At 38.5% G+C, this 20,402-nt stretch overlaps 1 protein-coding gene across 8 annotated transcripts in view; it reads right to left on the bottom strand.

Annotated features, from left to right (window-relative positions):
* The window catches only part of Inpp4b (inositol polyphosphate-4-phosphatase type II B), a 702,669-nt gene that overhangs the window by 41,971 nt on the left and 640,296 nt on the right, over window positions 1–20,402 (bottom strand). For all 8 annotated transcript variants that reach the window (XM_034522353.2, XM_076915453.1, XM_076915455.1 and 5 more), the window contains 2 exons: window positions 6,222–6,334; window positions 3,352–3,506 (listed from right to left, as the gene is read on the bottom strand). In XM_034522353.2, coding sequence (XP_034378244.1) covers window positions 3,352–3,506; window positions 6,222–6,334 — 268 coding nt within the window. The remainder of the gene's footprint in view (window positions 1–3,351; window positions 3,507–6,221; window positions 6,335–20,402) is intronic.

The following is a 20,402-nucleotide window of genomic DNA, read 5'->3' as shown; positions in this document are numbered from 1 at the left end:
TCCCCCTTGTACTTGTGTGATTGACTAGGAGCTGCAGGTCATTGTTGCCATCATAGCATGAAAGAATAACCCAGAATTTCAAAATTGACAGAATTTTGAAAAAGTTGGCAAAGTCACTAAATATTAAAAATGCAGGAAAAAAACAGTAAAACTTAAAACACTGAGGCCAGGTAGATGGATCAGAGGAACGTGCTCCTGCTTATTCTATGACATGAATTTGATTTCTGGACCTCACATGGTAGAAGAGCCCTGCACTGATAAGTTTCCTTCTGACCTCCATAAACATAGCAAGACACCACACACACACACACACACACACACACACACACACACACACACACACTAACTAAAAGCTTTATATATTATTAAATTGAATCTTATAGCCTAGAATACTGACCACGTTCTTAGCTAACTTAGACGTCCATACTTGCTGTAGTCTCTAAAGGTAATTTTATAACTGTCTGAAGGTGTTTGATAATCATTTAAAGATCAATGTCTGGTGAGTAGGACTTCACAGATCATGGGGTAGAGAGGTTAGAACACAGCTCTATCACTATGAAATAAAAGCTGGACCACTTCGATGGTCAAAAATTACCACTTCAAGATTCTGGCAATCAATTAAAGTCATCCAAGTTGAGACATTCTTGTTCCTGAGAAACTGCTGTCTGTGTGAGAAGAGGAGATGTCCTCTGTGGTGTCCTGATGCGTGCCTCATAGGATTATAGAAATGAAAGAATATAAATCCCACCATTACAGTTGACTCTTCGGGGGCCATAAAATGGGCACAAAGCTCTGCTTTTGCACATAAACTTGACGTTCCAAAAGCACATAACTTTTTACATGACTTCTACTTTAACAAATGAAGTTCAGATATTTAAATACATAATAAAATAATTTCAGTTCATCTCACTTGATACAGAAAATGAATGTGATTGTGGACCTACAGATCGCTAGCTTTAATGCTCCCTGAGCGCTCAATGTCACTCTGGATATCAGGTCTATTGTCTGATAGGAGAAAGTTTCAAGATGACTTTTTGGAACCAAAGCCCATGATTCTTTGTAAAGACATCTAATCATGTATATGTATATGTATATATGTTATATATATGATATATATGTTATGTATACGATATATACGATATATACGATATATACGATATATATATATATATATATATATATATATATATATATATATATATATCAATGTTTACAGGGAACCTTCCCAGGCTTCTTATGACATAGTGCATTTTCATAATTAGAATAGTATTTGTAAACACATGCACCTTTTAAAAGGCTGGTTGTTTTATATGTGTATAACACATAGAATTTAATATGTAATACTAGAGTGTAACCTAAATTTCAACATATTCACAAATATAAGTCTGCAAAGGCTATACATAGATCTCATTTAAGCTGCAAGATCAGAGTATCAAAAGGATAACATTTGGTTTTTATTTAATAAATATAGCTTATGTTGCGTCAAACATTTGTCTCATCACTTTGCCTTCTTCAGGTCTTCTAATTCATGACATACTCAGGGAGTGATTTCTATCCTTATGACTGTTTTCACAAGAGGACATTGAGGCATCAGGAGATTGACTAACTTAACCAAGGCACAAACAGGCGATGAGATAGACTGTTCCTGAGTAGTGTTATGGTGAAGCCTGGATTCAACCTTTACCAACCGACTCCAAGCCCTGAACTCTTGCCTCCTCTGCTGTACTCATAGAACATATGTTCCTATGAGCTTGTCTTACAAAGCCATATATGCAAAGAGGGAAACACAGGCAAGTTACATGTTTCTGTTTTCTTAAACCAACAAGCTTTACTCTTTTGTACACACCTACACTCATTTCCCCAACAAGCTTTACTCTTTTGTACACACCTACACTCATTTCCAAAGACACTCTTAAAATAACTACTTCACATATACAAAGCTAAGGGATATATTTTATTTACTTGAAAGTCAGCTCTGAATAATAGAGACATCAAATTTAAAATATATTATTGGATTTAGGTACATCTCTATCATTTTAATTTTTAAAAGCAATTCCAAATCACAAGCTTCCATACACGCCACATCGTGAGCAAATAAGTTTCACATATAATGCCAGTTACGAGCAAACGTATGTAATGCACAGTCTTATGGTTCAGCATACATATGAACACGCACTTTTGTTTACCTGTTTGAACAATTTGCTTTTTAATTTAGGAGTCCTAATGTTCTTCCTATCTTAAACAAATAGATGACAGTTTCATTATCCAGATAACTGATCAGTCATGTGATTTATCTTGTGCTGCCCTGGCCTATTTACTGTGCTCTTCCCTAAGCATCCCGAGTGACATCTGTATTCTTTCTCTGCACATCAGCTTTCATCTGCACATTCAGTATTTTCCCCATTAGCACTGAAAGATTATTTTTGAAAGAAATTTTTAGTAAATAAATATATCTTATATGGCTGAGATGTTCATGGCAGGCTTCTAAACCCTTCTCAAATAAATGGTTATCAAAACAGATGGTGGACATCTACTGGACAATGATAACACAAGGAGACGTGGATAGATGTAAAACAGAGGACATCTAGAGCCCCTTGCTAGTGGAAAGCATGGCATTGCAGCAATGCAGGCATGCATCTGCTACAGGCATGCATCTGTGTCTCCACTAGAGAAAAAGAACTGAAAAAAGAAAGTCCAGCTAATGGTAAGACCGGCAAGCAGCAGCTCTGAGTGGAACCTAGAAACCTCTTCTGTGCATATCTCTGCTGTGTCACTTTTATAGTAGCATGTGGTTTGGCTGATCAACATTTTGAATGAGACACCTTCTCTCTCCATTATGGCTTCCTTCGAGCTCTGATTTAGTTACTGAAGAAATTAATCAAGACATGACTCAGGGCATAGCATTTTAAATGTCAGCAAGGCTGTAACATTGGCTCTTTAAATTATCTGCCTTTCCAACAGGGAATGTCATCAATACAAAGACTCTGCCAGCCATGGGTAGAAGATCTCTTAGTTTGCAGTCTGGAGAGATTTTGTTTGTCTGCTGGCCTAGTTTTATTTTGTACATACTCAAACATGTAAAGAAAATGTATTCCTTAAGGGTGTCTTAGCTAGGCATAGCCCTTTAACTCAGGATGAATAACTAATAGTGTTTGCCTTCCATGTACAGTACTGAGTGTATACATGGCAGTATTTCCTTTTATTGTTACAAATGAATAGAGGGAATGCTTCAAATTTAAAATGTGGAAATACGATGAAGTCATCAAGTGTTTACTCTTCTAGTGAGGTATGTGTTTTAAAATTAATGAAATGCGATCATAATATAAAAACAATTTAAGACATATACGATACCTTCTCATGCAATCTAATGCTCGGATGAAAAAGTCTTTGTGCAGTTGATGCTCGTCTCTCAGGATGGAGCACTGTTCCAGCGTCACCGACATTGATGTCCTGTCTTTGGCACTTTTACAGCAGGTAAAACGAATGCCATTGAGTTTGCGGCAAATCTGCAAGACCCCAGTGAAAACAGAAAGTCAGGTGGTCCCATCCACCACATCAAGTATAAACACACCCCCTTCTCGTTCTCCAAGTTAGAGGACTTGCTTTGACTAGTTTATATCTTTGAGTGAAAGGATCCCTACCACGGTATGAACTGTCACAGATGGCACAGAGGAGGTATGCTGGGTTGCTGATTTGCATAAATGCCACTTACAGCTCAGGGCCAACAGCTTAGCTAAAATGAAGCAAACCCTTGAGTTCTTAGATCAAATTCTTGGATGTTTACCTGAAGTCTAGTTATTTTTTAAGACCGACCAGCTGAAATCTCATCATTGATGTGAGAAGGCCTCATGAAGTCCCAAGTGTGAACATTTGCATGTCTGGTGTTCCTATGTGAATATTTTTATAAATACTTGAGTCTCCAAGTCAGAATTGCTCATTTTCTCACTGTCCTATGATTCGCATGTAGACCTCTCTGCTCCCTTTTCTTAGGCATGATGGCTTTCTGAGATGAGATACCAATAATAAACTGCAGTATCAGCACTGCTAATCAACGTGCATTTAAGATAAATTTAATGTGACACAATAACCATCTACTTTATTATCAGTAATCAACGAGGCCTTAAAAGTGCCTGCTCAGAGAGGAAGCATAAAACAGTTTTTATTGTGAATTTTTTTCACTGTATTTTAATTGTGGTTCTGGTACTTAAATTAAGATTTATATGTCCCTATTAATTCAGATGTTCACTCTTTTTTACTTCCAATAAAAGTGACTACAGAAAACTGAGACTATGCTTTTATCGTACAATCTCTTTTTACATAAAAAAAATTTAGTTCTTTCAAATAAATACTATTTCACATTTTTAAAAGCTGTTTATATCTACAGTCATAAAATAGAACTTAATGGACACTTTTGAGATAGAATTTTTAAAATAATTAATATTCTTTAAAATATAGTGCTACTTTCAGAGGTGCATCTTCTTGAGACACTCAGTGCTCTGCATTTAAAGTCAAATGGAGGATGTTTCTCTATACTACGAAGGATAAGCTTGATTTTAAGTATATACAAGCTTGCGTGTATATAGTCATTACATTTGGTTTCTTAAATATTTCCCATTTTATTATTTAAATTAAATCAAGAAAAACATCAAACAACTTTGGTGTTTTAATTAGATTGTAAAACATTGGCAAAGGCAGTATTTCATTAGACAGATATAAAGAGAGGAAACAGGCAAACAGAAGTAAAAGCTTTGTGGTAATGTCAGAAGGATTCCAGTGTTTCTTCCTTTTAAGAGTATTATTTAAATTGTTCTGTTTAGAAAGTGGACACTAAAACTAAGCTTTCATCTTACAGCCGTGCTAGGGATTACACAATCAACTGCGAGCTATGTAAGAACCTTATGTGATTAGTATGCATATCAGAAAAACATTTTAGAAATATGCAAGCTTGATCGGGAATGTTTCTATATCCAAACGGGAAAATGCATATCCTAAGAGAAGATATCCATTCAGTTTTTTGCATCTATCATTGCTTTATCTTTTTAGATGATTTTACCACATGTTTCCAATGCAATACTCTACGGCCTTCAGATACTGGAGTGCCTTGCAAATGATCAGACTTCCTGTATGCTGTAATGTTTCCAGCAAAACATGCAAAAGGACATTAAGCTTCCTGTAATTAATAACCACGGTGGTCTCTGAAGATACCCATAATTCTGAAACTCTTGTGGTGCAGAGCATGACCAGTGTGAACAGCCCATCTGAGAGTAGAGATGCCTGCTTCTGCTCCCTTTGATGTTCTTTCCCAGCACACCAGGGAGGCGTGATGGGTGCTTTCCTCTGCCGTGTTCTTGGTTGATTATTACACATGGTTCCCCTGTTCTAGAAAAAGGTATGCAACTTTGGGAAGACTAGGAAGGCTGGTATAAATGCCTTTGATGGAGCATAAATAATGTGTGCTGCAAGGCTAATGAACCTGAACTCCAAATTGTAGGAATGATACGACCAAGGTGACACCCAAGATGCTCATCATGAGGTCTCCAGGGCACCTTTCCTGGTGACAGGATACTTTCCCAAAGAAAGTCCCTGGGACCTGAGATTTTAGCAAAAGTTATAAATTTAATATGAACTCTGTTTCAAATTGCCAGATAAGAGCTTAAGAACACAAGCATGATTCTCTCCCTAATTCGTGTGAAAATCTAGGCAGGAAAACAGGCAGATCTTCAAACCCTGAGGGTGCCATTAAGTGAGAGAGATCCATATGCAATTCAGCTTGTTACCCCCATGACAATCAATCAGTAATAAATGTTATGCCAACACCTAATTTAACAAACACATTTACAAGCTCATTAACTAAACAATATGTCCATGAGCCTTAAGTCAGGAATCTGACAACTACACAATTGGAATCCCATGTCTCTACAGTGGCAGTTCAAAATTCTGCTTATTATAGAACATTGACAATTGTCCGTAACATGTAACACCAAGAAAATCACAGATACTTTCTTTTTACCTTGGAGTGTCGAACAAACCCAATGTTGGTATGGAGGGTCAATAAGGAGTACTTTTCCCCTGTTGAGGTCATCTTCCTCTATCTCAATTGATGAGATGACTAAGGAAGTATGATGCTTTATTAAGTGCATAGTCTTACGCCTTGTGTGATGAGTTCCCGAAAAACGCTTGTTGGCGACGCCCTGCTGGGGAAGGTGGACAGGAGGACTCACCGTTGCTGCCAGCCACATGATCTCTACATTCTTCCTTTTTTTGGCTTGAATATTTTGGTGGAGATTGTCCAACAGTCCTTTTAAATCATTTTGTTCTTGAAAACGTGAAATATCTAAAGGATAAAAAGTAAGGGAGAAAACCAGGAGACAGAGTCAGCATGACGCTTCCTATGGAGTTTTCTTGCAACATTTCTGCAAATATAACTTTCAAAACAAGAAATGTCCTTTGGAGCAAAGACTATGGAAGGGAAATCTTATTAGTCCCTTCAGTTTTACCCTTTATCTGAACACGCTTCAGTTCCCTCTAGTCTATGTAACTATGGTATAGTATCAAGCTGCCCATGAAGCACTGTTACCAACAGGAAAAAGCATTTCTCATGAAGATGCATTACATGTGCCATAAATGTCTTGAGATATCATCTCTTTTGCAACTAAGTAGCTAGCCTGGATCAAGGCTATATATATTAAATTGGACATCACACATGAGAGAAATCTGAAAGTTCAATTTATAAATATGAAGCCAGTTTCTAAACAGAAACTTTCCCCAGTCTTGATGTTATTGATATTTCGGGTCAGATAAGATTCTTTTTTATTTGGGGGGGGGGAGGGAGCTACTGACTGTTATGGGATTTACAGCTGCTTCTGTGAAGTTGTCTGTTCAGATGCCAGAAGGAATCTTTCCATTTTGACAGTGAAAACTGTATCTAGGCATTGTCAAATGTTTCTTAGAGAAAAAGGAGGAGCCATTGCTGTCGAGGAGCACAGGTGTGACAGGGAAGGAAGATAGCATGGGTGACAATAAATGGAAGACGAGAACAGAAGTGGGAGCCGTTGCTCAGATGTCTGCACACTAACAACCACAACATGGGTAGCAAATGGCCTACCCTGTACACTAAAGCTGAAAGCAACACACAATTATGAACCAAATATACCTGAGACTTGACAAGATGTGATTCAATGAAGGGGACAAACGCTCCTTAAAAAGCAGGATCTGTAATGCAGTGCATGAAAAAAATGCTGGGGAGCTCACTATCTAAGGCATGGAGAATTCCCTTGATCCTCAACTAAGGCTAAAACACAGTCGATACAGAAGAACTAAAGACCTTGTCCAGTTCATCCAGTTACATGGAAGGCACAAAACAGACATTCTCAGTTCCAATCACAAAGTTAACCTGGATTTGACTTAATAGAGACGAGAGTTTGCAATTTCTAAGTTTGTACCAGATGATTCATTAGCCAAACAGCTTATGTGGGTATGACACCATTGCCAGAGAATAGATGGGGGAACTCAGTATGATTTTCAGCAATGCATGTGCACAAAGAACCCCACAAATGATTGTGAAGAGACATACTCACTAAAAATGATCATATGTCATCTTAGGTATCGTGAGTACAGGAAAAATGGGTATTCTATATTCTTCATATATATATATATGTATATATATATATATATATATATATATCACTGATTCTTTTAAATAAATATCACTAAAGTATATTGCAACCATTTTAAAGCAATATAAAGTATTATGTCTACTTTAATGCAATAGAACAAAGTCTGAAACTGCAATACAGAATGAGCACAGAAAATTAATTAATGTATACTTTATTGTGTATTTGCTATCTTCTCACATACAAAGAACATGGCAAGCATGTGAAGTAATAGACATATTAAATATTTGATTATGCTGGCTATTTCATTATTTCTGTATCAATCCACTAAAATTTCTTCCTTAAATGTGCAGTCTTTAATTATTAAATATATTTCTATTTCTAATTAATGCAACATCTCATGGAACTAACATACACACATACACGTCTGCTATGTAGCAAAATTTTTGTTAAATAACATTCAATCCTAAGGTATAGTGCATTCTATTTATGTTGTGCTTATTTAAAATTTCTAGTTCAACCCACCAAAAGGACACAACAATAACAGAGAGAACCAGTATAAAACTGTGCAAAGCACTGACTTAAAAAAGGTTCATGGCAACGTACATGCTATAATTTGGGTATTGATTTTCCTCCAGAAGCCATATAGTAAATGCATGAGTCCTAGGGTGACCCTGGAAAGAATAACATCTTGAGGACTTGGGGCCCTGTAGAAGCAGCTTAGTGCACTAGTGTTGCTCTCACAGGAGACTTTGGGACTTCAACCTTTTCTCTTTTCTTTCTTTTGCTTCCTACCTGGGCCACAATGTGATGTTTCTCCACCATGGATTCCTGTCATGACAGTCTGACTTGTCACAAACCCAAAGCAGTGACACCAACTAGTCAAGGCCCCCAAAACAGCCAAAGTAAAACTTTTCTTTTGTAGACTTTTTATTTGAGTTATTTTGTTATAACAGACTAACATCATCTAGCACAAAGAGTAGTATATTTTTCCAAAAATGAAGCTTTTAACTAGTCTCTGAGCTTCTAGAAACTCCAGATTTTGCTCCTAAATCTTACCTGTGCTTACACAGTTAGTGGGGTTTTGCAAACAACTCTGGTAGTTTCACAATAGACCAACATATTCAGAAAAAAATTATATTTACTAAAATGATCTTTTTCATTGTTGACATGAGATTTTATACTCTGTAAAAAGAGGTTGTGGAATATGGCGAAGGCTGCAGACCAGCCATAAACCCATGAGATCTCAAATATATAATATCTTAAACAAGAAGAATATAATAAGCACACCGATGGACATGACGAAGTTGTTGGGGGAAACTCATGAGACCATGCCCCTAGCATAAGAGCTACAGGCAACCTCTGCTGAGAAAGGAAGAGTAAGTTTTCTCTTGGGAACAACCTTGTCACAGGTTATCAAATTCCAGGTGGTCAGTTTTTAGAAACTATATTTGTATATATTAAAATATACCTGAGCATATAAAATAATGATGTTAAGGTATTTCTTTTCTCAAAGAAAAAAAAAAACCTTACATGTTGAAAAGCCAGAGAAAGAGGTCAGAAATGGTGCTTTAACCTTCTCTGCAAATATTTTCCTTTCACAAAAATTTTTATGCTGGGTTATTGATTCCCAGTAACTAAATCTTTCTTATTTGTAGAGTTTTTTATGTGAAACTCTCATAAGTCTCTTGAAACAGAGCCATAAATCCAGGAAAATGACTTTCAATGCCAGCTCCACCACTGCTTGATATGTGGTCGGGGGTGAGTTGTTTGGCCCTGTGCCCCTATCTCCTCAACTGGAAAATGAGTACGGCAACCCTGCCGTGCTTCATCAAGCTGAAGAGACTACAGTTAACAAAAGCTGTGGCCAAACAGCCTACAGTATCTAATCCTGCTTTAATAGTAAACACAGAGCAAAGTATCTTGTTCTTGAGAAAGCCAGTTTCATCCGGATATCCAGGTATCCAGGATCTCTCCAGCATAGCAAACAAATTCCCCACACACATATGGGTAAAAATTCCATTCCATTCACAAACCAGTGGACACCTGTCTACTGCCCCCCTCCTCCACTGAGCAGAAGAGGCAAGGCAAAACTTGATATTTTATACCTAGCTTCTGTGGCTCACCAAGTGATGTACTTTCATCAGCAAGTGTTTTAAACAGACTAATGACCAGAATCAATGGCAGAGTGCTTATATGTGAACATGAATGGATGATGCTTCTCCATGGGTTAAGTCACATTTAACACTATGGAACTCTGGGAGCCACTTCATTATCTCATGGTCAGATGATAGCCACTGCTAGAGAACATACAGTACTGACAGATTTAAGTCATTTGAAGACTCGCTGCATAATCATGTCAATACACGAAGGGAAACACAGAAATTAAGTGGACATCAAGCTGTCTTGTTTATACCTCTGAGCCACTGAATCAGCCCTCTCTTGAAGCCTGCCTTACTGCTAGAGTGTTCAGGGACATTCATCAATAAATATCCTTTATTGTTCAAAATAGAGTCAGAGTTTCTGCCCCTTGCCACCAAAGATATTTAAGATATTTAAGTTACATTGATGTACACACACACACACACACACACACACACACACACACACACACACATCACCAGCAGCAACTTTTGAAATGTGTAGTGTTATTAGAGTATGGAAAAGACAAATATAATTATTTCTGGATAGCAGCCAAACAGCTGAACCTGTGATGATGTTTCTAAAACATTGTACCCTTACTCTCTGGCATGGTTTTCTTAGAGATCTGGAGTCTATGTCTTCTCACCTTAATCAGGGTGAAATTATAACTATCTTGACTAATGAGCAAGACAGAAATAATGGTATTTTCTGAGGCCAGGTTGTAAGGGACTCTATAACTCCTATCTGGTTATTCTCTTTAAACTTTACTGTGTGTAGTCTTCCATATCTCTATAACGATAAATCTAATATAAATTAGGAAATGCACATGCAAGTTCTGTTTAGGTGACCATGGCAACAAGCATTGTGCCAAGTTATCTCCAGGTACCAGAGCATGAATTCTGAGACCTCCAGATGATTCCAGTTTCCAGACACCAAAGCACTTTTTGACCATTCTTTCTTCTACCAAAAGTCATTGATATGAGAAAAGAGACAAGATGCCCCACCATCTCCATTAGACTCCTAACCCAGCAAATCTGTGAGCAGAGATTAAATGATGCTCTTACATGTCTGTAACTTGGCACAGTTTGTTACCTGGCAGTATAAAGATAGAAACACCCCTATAGAAACAACTTGGAAGGGCTCATGCTGCAGAGAGCACAGTGTTTTCACTGTGTGCTCCTGTTAGAAATATACTCTGCAATATTAATCTACTTTACTTAACTCTAAAAAATTATAGTTGATTGTATTAGCAAGCAGACAACCACAGGAAAAATCATTAAAATATCTTAAAATTATAAATTACATTCTTTTGAAGACTATAAAATCTTGAAAGGCATAAAAAGACAGTGCTGCACTCAGGGTAGCTTTATACAAATCATGTTCCTCTACCTGTATGAAAGAGGTGTTATAAAACATCAAATACTGACACGTCCAGGATCACAGAGCTCCCAGGACCCAATGAGGATGACTTTAGCCAAAATACCCAACAAAGGGGAAATGGAACCAGGAGAGACCACCTCCAGTATGTAGGTATGGCCCCCAGTTGAGGGTTGAGGCCACCCACCCATCTCAAATTTTTTAACCCAGAAATGTTCCTGTCCAAAGGGAAGACAGGGACAAAAATTGGAACAGAGAATAAGGAAAGGCCATCCAGAGACCACCCCTCCTAGGGAACCCTACCATCTGCAGACACCAACCTCTGACACTTTTGCTGAAGCCAAGAAGCATTTGCTGTAAGGAACCTGATATGGCTGTTTCCTGAGAGGTTCTACCAGCAGCTGACCAATGCAGATGCAGATACTCACAGCAAACCATGGGACTGAGGCTGGGGACCCCAAGAGTAGAGTTCAGGGAAGAGCTGAATTTGCTGAAGGGGATTGAAACCCCATAGGAAGAACAAAATCAATTAACAGGACCACCCAGAGCTCCCAGGGACTAAACCACCAACCAAAGAGTATACATGGAGGGATCCATGGCTCCAGATACATATGTAGCAGAGAATGGCCTTATCTGACATGAGTGAGAGGGAACATCCTTGGTCCTGTGGAGGCTCGATGTGCCAGCATAGGGGGATGCTATAGCAGTGAGGTTGGATGGGTGAGTGAGTGGAGAAGCACCCTCACAGAGGCAAAAATGGGGGGGAGAGGATGTGATGGGTGATTTGTGGAGAGGTAATCTGGAAGAGGGATAGCATTTGAAATGTAGATGAATAAAGTGATTAATAAAATAAGAAATCAAATACTAAAATTCTAACCTGCTTAGAGCTGAACATTGTTGGGCTACACACTTTCAGAGTTTCCTCTAAAATGAAACTCATCACCAAAAGCAACAGGGGAAAATACCTCAAAATTGTTATTAAAATGTTTCAGATACAGTACTAAAGATTTTATGAAATCCCTTCTTCATATTTTATATAATCCATGTTTTTTATTGACAAAAGAGGTATGAAATAATAACACATTAACCTTTTTCCTCATTTAAAAAATGTAGAAATAGTTCATGGTTAATTACACAATCCCAAAACATTAGTACATTTTCTAAAGGACTGAGAGATTCTTTGTTGTTCGATGGCACTTCAGCAGCTGACCTTGAGTTCCTTGTTCTGCCTGAGGTGACTTTCGATGGCAATTAGGGCTCAATGGACAAAGGAGGTCTGAGCTAGGAGAGGCTGTGCATGAATAGCCAACTCAGGGTTCTGGGAGTCAGTCAGAAGAGCATGAAAAATCGTTTTTGCTTCTGTTCAGGTAGTAGAGGTCTGGGCACTGAAAGGACATGGGGACCAACCCCTTCCTGCAGGCTAACTTCCATGTTTCCTATTGTACCCAACAACCACAATAGAGAAGATTTGACTGTCGGGACTAGGTGAAGACAGGAATAAGAATGGAGTTGGAGAATGCAGCTTTCGAAATAGTACCAACATCTTTTCTGCTAGCCCTAGCAACAGCAGAAGGTCATAATGAAGCCCAGAGGAGTAGAGGGAAAGCCTTCCCTTTTGGTCTTCTTTACTCTTCCTCTTTTTGGTGACACAGAAATAACCAATCAGCCAATCTTCCCAATAGTCCTGGTCTTCAGCTTAGTATCTCTTAGAGGTAAGTGAAGTCTTACCATGTCATTCTGCCAGAGATTTTATAGATAACTTCTAGGCATTAGGGAAAATATAGATGAAGTAAAGGATAGATAATTTTACAATAAAAAGGGTACACTGAAAGTCTCTAAGATATAAAGAAAAGGACTGAATATACACAGTATGATGCATACGCTTTATTCCTGTTCTATAGCAATTCAACCTGAAGTGGCCTCTTACTTGGCAAGCTGAGACACTTGTATTTGCAGTTTATCAATAACAGCTCCAGGTACTAATTAATTAGTGTTCACAGGCTTCTCTTTTTAACCCATCTTGACCTACCTAATAAAGATAACGTCGCTTCTCCCTGTACTGGTGTCCCAAGGTCATTTCCACTTTTCTGGAGTTTAGTGATGCAAAACTAGGAGGGAAAATGATGATATAAAATGGACCAAAAAAATGTATTGAACACAAAATGTCTCCCCTTTGTGGTTTGAAACAAAGAGTTATGGTAACTAACGAGTGACTGTTTAGAAGATTGACTATTCATGTTAAATAGCAAAGGGATTTCAAATGTATAACTGTGTAAAAGATCAAATGCTAAGTTACCTTTAGTTCCCCCTTTTAATTATTTTATTTCTTTTACTCTTACCTGTTTGTGGGTTTTGCCTGTGTGTGGTCTGTGCACTATAAACATGCCTGGTGCCCTCAGAGACCAGAAGACAGCACTGGATTTCTCTGTAACTGGAGTTACAGATGCTTTTGAAGTAACGTGTGGGCATTGGGGATTTGAACTCGGATCCTCTGGAAAGCAACAAAGGCTGAGACTTCTCTCTAACCTCCCTGCTTTGATTTTAAATTAGAAGTTAAAATTAATTTTTAGTCACCTTTAACAGATGTTTGGCTTATTGGATATAATATCAAATGAAAATGAACCATTAGAGACCCAGGAACTAATCCAGATAAGATCCAGATATTTATATACTAAATGTATATCTTTAAAAAAATAAGATAATTATTTTTAACCTATTCCTTACTGTATGACGAACCCAAATAAAAAATAAACCAAAATAAATCTCATTTTTCATGATGACCTTTTTATTAGCTAATCTATAAAGATATCCCAAAAGGAAAAGAAATTCTTTTTGGAAAAAATACCAGAAAATTGATAATGACAGTAAACATTGATTAAAGTCAACATAGCTCTGAAGAAGCACACACAAGACAGAGAAAGAAAGGGTATGAAAGACAAGAATGTTGTAAATCTGTTCAAATAATAGAAAAGAATCCACAATCAAGTGTGAGTGGGAGGATCAGTGGGCTTGTCAGAACCCTGCAGAAATGCAATTCTCTGCGAATCTCAGAGTGCACAACAATCATTATCTTATTCTTTGCTGTAGCTTTTCTACATGGAATGTGACATCTTTTTGTCATCGAAACTGACAGTGGAAATATTAACTTCCTTTCCCAAGAGAGATAATGGGAGAATGTACTTTGAAGTACAAAGTCTATGTATGTTAATTATCCTCCTGTGGCTGGTGATGAAGTCTAAGTGTTCCGAACAGCTAGAGACTCATCGAAGAGAGCTTTCAACTGAATTCTGGTCTCTTTATTCTAAGTCATTACCTGCTGGCTGAAAAGCTAGTGTACTGGGAGGCCATCCAAATGCCACAAGTGGCTAAATGTGAAATGCAAGATGGGATTTCTTAAGTTGAGGTATCCAAATGAAGGGACGAGGAAGAAGAGTAAGGAAAACAGAATGCTTAGACATCCCTTCCCCTCAGCTATGTGCAGGTACATGAGGGGGTGTACTTTGAAGTACAAGGCATAAAACACCCCCCCCCACACACACAAACATACATGTATACACACACACACATACACACACACTTATTTATACATACATATATATATATATACCTACACACAAAAAAAACCTTTGTACTTTAAAGTACATCTCTCCATGTTCCTGCACATAGCAGAGTGGCAGGGATAAGCAAGAAATTACAGATCTAAGCTGTTGACATTGCAAGGCAACACTGGAATGCAGAGGCAAGTTTCTAGTTTGCTGGGCAGGTAGGGATTTGCGTGCCTACATATGTGTCTACTTTTGTTTTCTTTTGAAATGTTGTTAGTACTTCATGCTTCTAACCAGTTTATAGTTTAATGGCAACTAAGTGTCTCTACCTCTGGTTTTATGCCTATTTAGAAAAGAAAGAGCGAGTACTATATCATAACACGTTAAATTTTGTGTGTGTGTGTATGTGTGTGTGTGTGTACATGTGGGTGCCAGAGGACAACATACAGGAGTTGGTTCTTTCCTCCTCCTCCTCCTCCTCCTCCTCCTCCTCCTCCTCCTCCTCCTCCTCCTCCTCCTCCTCCTCTTCTTCCTCCTCCAATCAGGGAGTTTTAGAGATCAAACTCAGGTGGTCGTCATGTGATTTGGTGTTTGGTGTATTTGGTGACCTTTGCTTTCAGTCCATGAGACATGTTGGAACTGAGGTGAGAACAAATTCCCAGCTACAAATATATCAAATATAAAGGCAAATTCTCAGCATAGAGCTAAACATGCAGATATCCTAGACTCTATCATTTTAAATTCTGACCAGAGGCTTCCAGAACACTGGTAATATAATGTTAGAAACCTGAAGAAAAAGCCCATCTGCAAGTCATCATATGTTGAAATTGAATCTTGATGTCCCACTAGCCAGCGCTATGAACCCAACAGAACCTAAAGTGGAAACCCAAGACCCCTCTAACAAATGACAGAGTTGACCTAAATCAGTATCCCTTAAATTATGTCTTGGGGAACACGTATTTGACAATATGCTAATGGTATATATGTTTATGATCCCCAATGCTAAAATTAAAAAAAAAAATAAATTGTACCTTTAACCACAAATTTACTGAGAAATATCCCTCTAGCACATGAACTATTAGCTATTGCTGAACTCTGAAGATTTCCAGAATGGATGTGCTCCTTCTTTGGTGGTTAAGAAGCACAGGTAGCATGAACATGGAGTTTTACATGGTATAATATAGCATAGTCTATAATATAGTATACCCGTTCTGACTTAGGTGCCTCTCCTGACTTAATCTGCAGGGTAGTCTGACATGAACGGCCTGGCTTCCTTTCTAAAGCTTGGAGACAATAAAAAGACATTACATTCATAGTAGGTGTTTGAGCAAGAACAATGACAAAGAAGATGAGTCTAGCCTGGGTTTCAGTTTCTCACAGCCAAACCATATGCAGAATAGAGCCCTGCACCCTGCCCCCAAAGAACGCATGTGCGGCATTCTCTCTTATATAAGTGACTTATATAAATGTGAAGAATTCAAGAAAATTTAGTGTTACAAGTGAGGGAAATGTTAGTAAATTACATATTTCCTTTGGAGCCTGGGAAATAATCAATTATATTAGAAAGTCCATTAGCCAATCATAAATGCTTATACTGTTTGTTTGAAGACCTCTGTAGGGTAGGGGGATGAGTATTTGTGTGTGTGTGTGTGTGTGTGTGTGTGTGTGTGTATGTTTATGCTTTTTTATATGGTTACCTTGCTTTATTTTTCCATTCCATAAACCCAGGTCACATAAACCCAGGTCATTTCCAGAGCCTGATGAAGTATGGGTAGCTGGGCTCAGGATTTCTGTGTCAGGAAAGCATGACCATGAATATGTGGAGGCAGCACTTTCAAGTTCCTGGGTGTGGTGAACCTGATGTGGCATCAAAGCCTGGGTCATGCGAATGGTCAAGTGACAGTACTCACAGGTGTCCATTGTGGAACACTGGCAGTCTTTGTGGCTCAGGTAAGCCACAAAGTCATAGTCAATTCCATTGAGTATTTCTGTCTGAGACAGGGCTCATGGAATGATCAGTAACTGAAGGACATGCCCACTGAAATAGCCACAACATTCACTGATATGCAGAGTGTGACATAACTTTCTCTGACATACGTATCTGCCATATTCACGACCTGAGTTCCAGGCTACTCTCTAATGAGCAGGTGACTCTACGGTGTTGAGCAGTGTGTGAAGACAGCAGTGTGGTTTTCTGAAAGAGTGTCTAAAACCTAAGGCTGATTGTTGTGTCCTCAGAGGATGGATCCCATCATCCCTCTCACAGGAACTTTTCCGGATCTCACTGATACTCATCACATGTAGCTCTGCTATACATGAAATCCAGTCCTGACTGACCGCCTCGCAGATCTGCCCTTCTCATTCCTTTTAGGAACAAAATCCAATAATTTTGTTCAGGGAAGTATTATGACATACTTATTTTGCAAAAATATATTATTTAGCTATATGAAAAATAGTTGTTCCATGTTAAAAAAAAATCCAGCCAGATATTAAATGGCTAGGTGGCAACGTCAAAATAGGCAAAGCACTGTAGACTGGACAGATTGGTTAGCTGGAAAGTTCTTGCCACGCAAACATGATGGCCTGAGTTACGTCTCCAGAACCCTTGGGAAAAAAAGCATGATGAGGTGGTGCACAGTTGTAACTCCAGCACTATTTATCTAGAAGCAGGAAGAGCCGCTGGAGCTGGCTAATCATCAACTCTGGCCCAGCCCATGTCAATAGCAACAGTAGGAGACCCTGAGGGATGGGATTCAAGGTTATTTTCTGGCTTCTATACTAATTTTACACATGTGCCTTGAACAGACATGAACATACACACTAAATAAACATGCCAATGACAATATCTATTTGGAGTGGGTTGTTCCTGTCTGTGGCATGATTAAATCCAATCTGAGTTTGTATTCTACATAGTATTAATCGTTAAGAATCACTTTCCTATCTGCTTTTATAAAGTTCTTTAGTCTGCAGGGTTACTGCCTCAATGTGGTGATGTTACATTATTTTTAAAGTAAATTTTACATTAATTTTTTGTTTCAATAGCTTCTTTATAATGTTCTAAGGAGAGACTTGGTCCATACAGTCTATGTTTGGTTGAGAGGTGAGGTCAACTGACATAGTAAGAGTAGAAAATGACATAGTAAGAGTAGGGTCTGGACAACGGCTCAGTGGCAGAGACTGGTTGCAGGCATAAAAGACCAAAAAAAGTGAAAATTGAAAATAAAGTAAAAGTTCAGATACAAAATCTTTCAGTTTAAGTAAACTATAATTTTTATAGTAGAACTATCTAAATATCTGTTTCTTACCATGCATTCACAGGTTTTGGATAGTCTATCTAAAAACTATACACTAGGTTGAACATGATAGTTAATGCCTTTAGTCTCATGACTCCAAAGGTTGAGGCAGGAAGGCCACTGAGTCCAGGGTTAGCTTTGATCGTGTGAGTGAAACAAGTCAAGATAATAATAGAAGGTGAAAAGTAATTGTGATTGATACCATGATTGATTTAAAGGTGGTGAAGTAAATATAAATCTTTGATTCTGAGGTTTCTTCTTCTTAACCCATTGGATGACCTCAGGAATCCCACAGCAGTGAAGAACAGCCCAATACACCTCCACGCAGAAAATGAAGCTAAAAAGCTCTAAGTTTCCTAGTGGTGGCTCAGGGACCTCACATGGGCATGGCAGACTTCTCTTTCTAGAAGCCCGAGTGCTGTCTTTCTTTCCCTGAGCAGAGTTGGTTTGTCTGACAGGGGGTTGAGGCCATCTACTCACTCTAGGGTTTTGCTTAGGCCTTCTGGTAGTGCCAAGGGTCCCAGTGTCTCCTCCAGAAGCTCTCAGGAAAAGCATGTCCTTAGAGCAGAGCTTCTACTTTCCATCTTCCTTAAACATGTTCACCTGCCATCTTGGCGAAGGGAACACAGATGACAGCAGCACTCTCTCTTGTTCCTGATGATCCAAGCCTGCCTCTGTCTTTCATGCACCCGCCTTGTCTCTCTTAAGTACACTGCTCAGTTTCCTAATGGTGTGCCTTCTACTCTGTCTCCCTACAGGTTCCATAGGCTCCTTAAGAGCCTATGACAGTACTTTTATTTTACACATTTTATTAAAAACTGTTCCAACAGTCAGATGTAGTAGCATTCACTTTTAATCCCAGCACTCTAAAGGCAGGCAGATCTCTAAATTCAAAACCAGCCTGGTCTACAAAGTGAGTTCCAGGACAGCCAGGGCTACACAGAGAGACCCTGTCTCAAACAAACAAACAACAACAAAAAAGAAACAACAAACAAAATCCCCAAACAAACAAACAATCCCCCCAAAGAAAACAAGCAACCAAGCAAAAAAACCTATTCTGTTCAATGCTGCCACTGATGCCCCAAGTCTAATCACTTCTATTTAATCCTCATTATTAATAAACGTATTTATTCTTTCTGTTCACTAACCCTGGATGAGAGGTTGGTCATTCTCTTATCTGACTGTACTCTAAATAATTTCCCGAGTGTGGTAGGCTAAGTCTCCCATTCTTTGCACATGCAGACCTCCTTAGGACTCCTCATTTTCCATGGGGACTGTATAGAAAACTATTCACATAATGCATCTAAAATAATTCTATATAAAACTTTATTAGATTTGTATCTTATTTCTTTGTTTGTGTCAAGGGAGGAGTTGTGTAGGATGTTTCATTTTTCCTAGTGCAGAACTTAATGCTTCAGCATGCACACACCTAGGAGGAAGTAAAACAACAGCACGACTACAGAGCTAAACTATACAGGAAAAACCCAGCGCCCCCACACATGGACTCTTCTTCTGGAAAGGATTTGGCTTTAGTGGAGATTTTCCCTTGGTTATATTGACTCCTGTCTGTAAACTACCTTCTCATCTTCATCCTCCCTGGTGACTGACACAACATTTTATACACTGTATCATCTCTGCCAGTGTCTGCCAAATTGAGTGTGAGAGTTCCAGCAAAAGTTTCATATCTATGATGAAATACGTGACAATATTATCCTTCTTCTCACTGCAAACCTGAGATATTTTTAGAAAGTATTTCATATGCAATCCGTATTGCTATAATGAATGAAGTACTGTATATGACAAGGATGTCAAATATTTTAGAAATAGTTTGAAACAGCTACAACAAAAGTGGCCATCCCGTTTTTGTCTCTTTTAGCTCACAGTGCTTCATAGCTCAGTCTTCCTGCATGAAGAAAGGAGTCTATATGTGATAAGTTTCTAGTAGATCTGGGTGATAATACCGCTACAGCAATCTGGATAAAAAATAAAATGTTTGGATACTAATATCAGAAAAAGAAAAGGGCAGTAAATTTGGATGTGATAAATTGGCAGCTTGTCTGGTTTCCTTTAAGAAGGGAAGAACACTTCACTGGCCCCCTTTACCCTTTCAAACATGAAGTTATCTGTCCAAGTGACAGAGCAAAGCCCTTTTTATGATGTTATTCTTAATGCAAAAGTTAAGTCTTTTAGAGAAGCAGGGACATGACAGATTCCTGAGAGCAACAAGCCCAGTGCAAAGATCAGAGTGAGCAGAAGCACTAACTCCTGTTCTGCCCACTGGAATTACCCCAGCTGATCAAAGGTGCCCGTGAATATCACAGGTAGGGCCTGAGGGGAAACTCTCCAGAAGATTTCCTGCCTTGGCATCAAGGCAGAGAGCACAAACATCTGAAAACTGTAACAGTGTATAAAGAAAGGCAGGAGGAGGAAAC

Source organism: Arvicanthis niloticus, chromosome 18 (assembly GCF_011762505.2).
Source record: "Arvicanthis niloticus isolate mArvNil1 chromosome 18, mArvNil1.pat.X, whole genome shotgun sequence".
Taxonomy (NCBI): domain Eukaryota; kingdom Metazoa; phylum Chordata; class Mammalia; order Rodentia; family Muridae; genus Arvicanthis; species Arvicanthis niloticus.
Note: the sequence above shows the minus strand (reverse complement) of the source record. Positions and strands in the feature narration are given on the sequence as shown.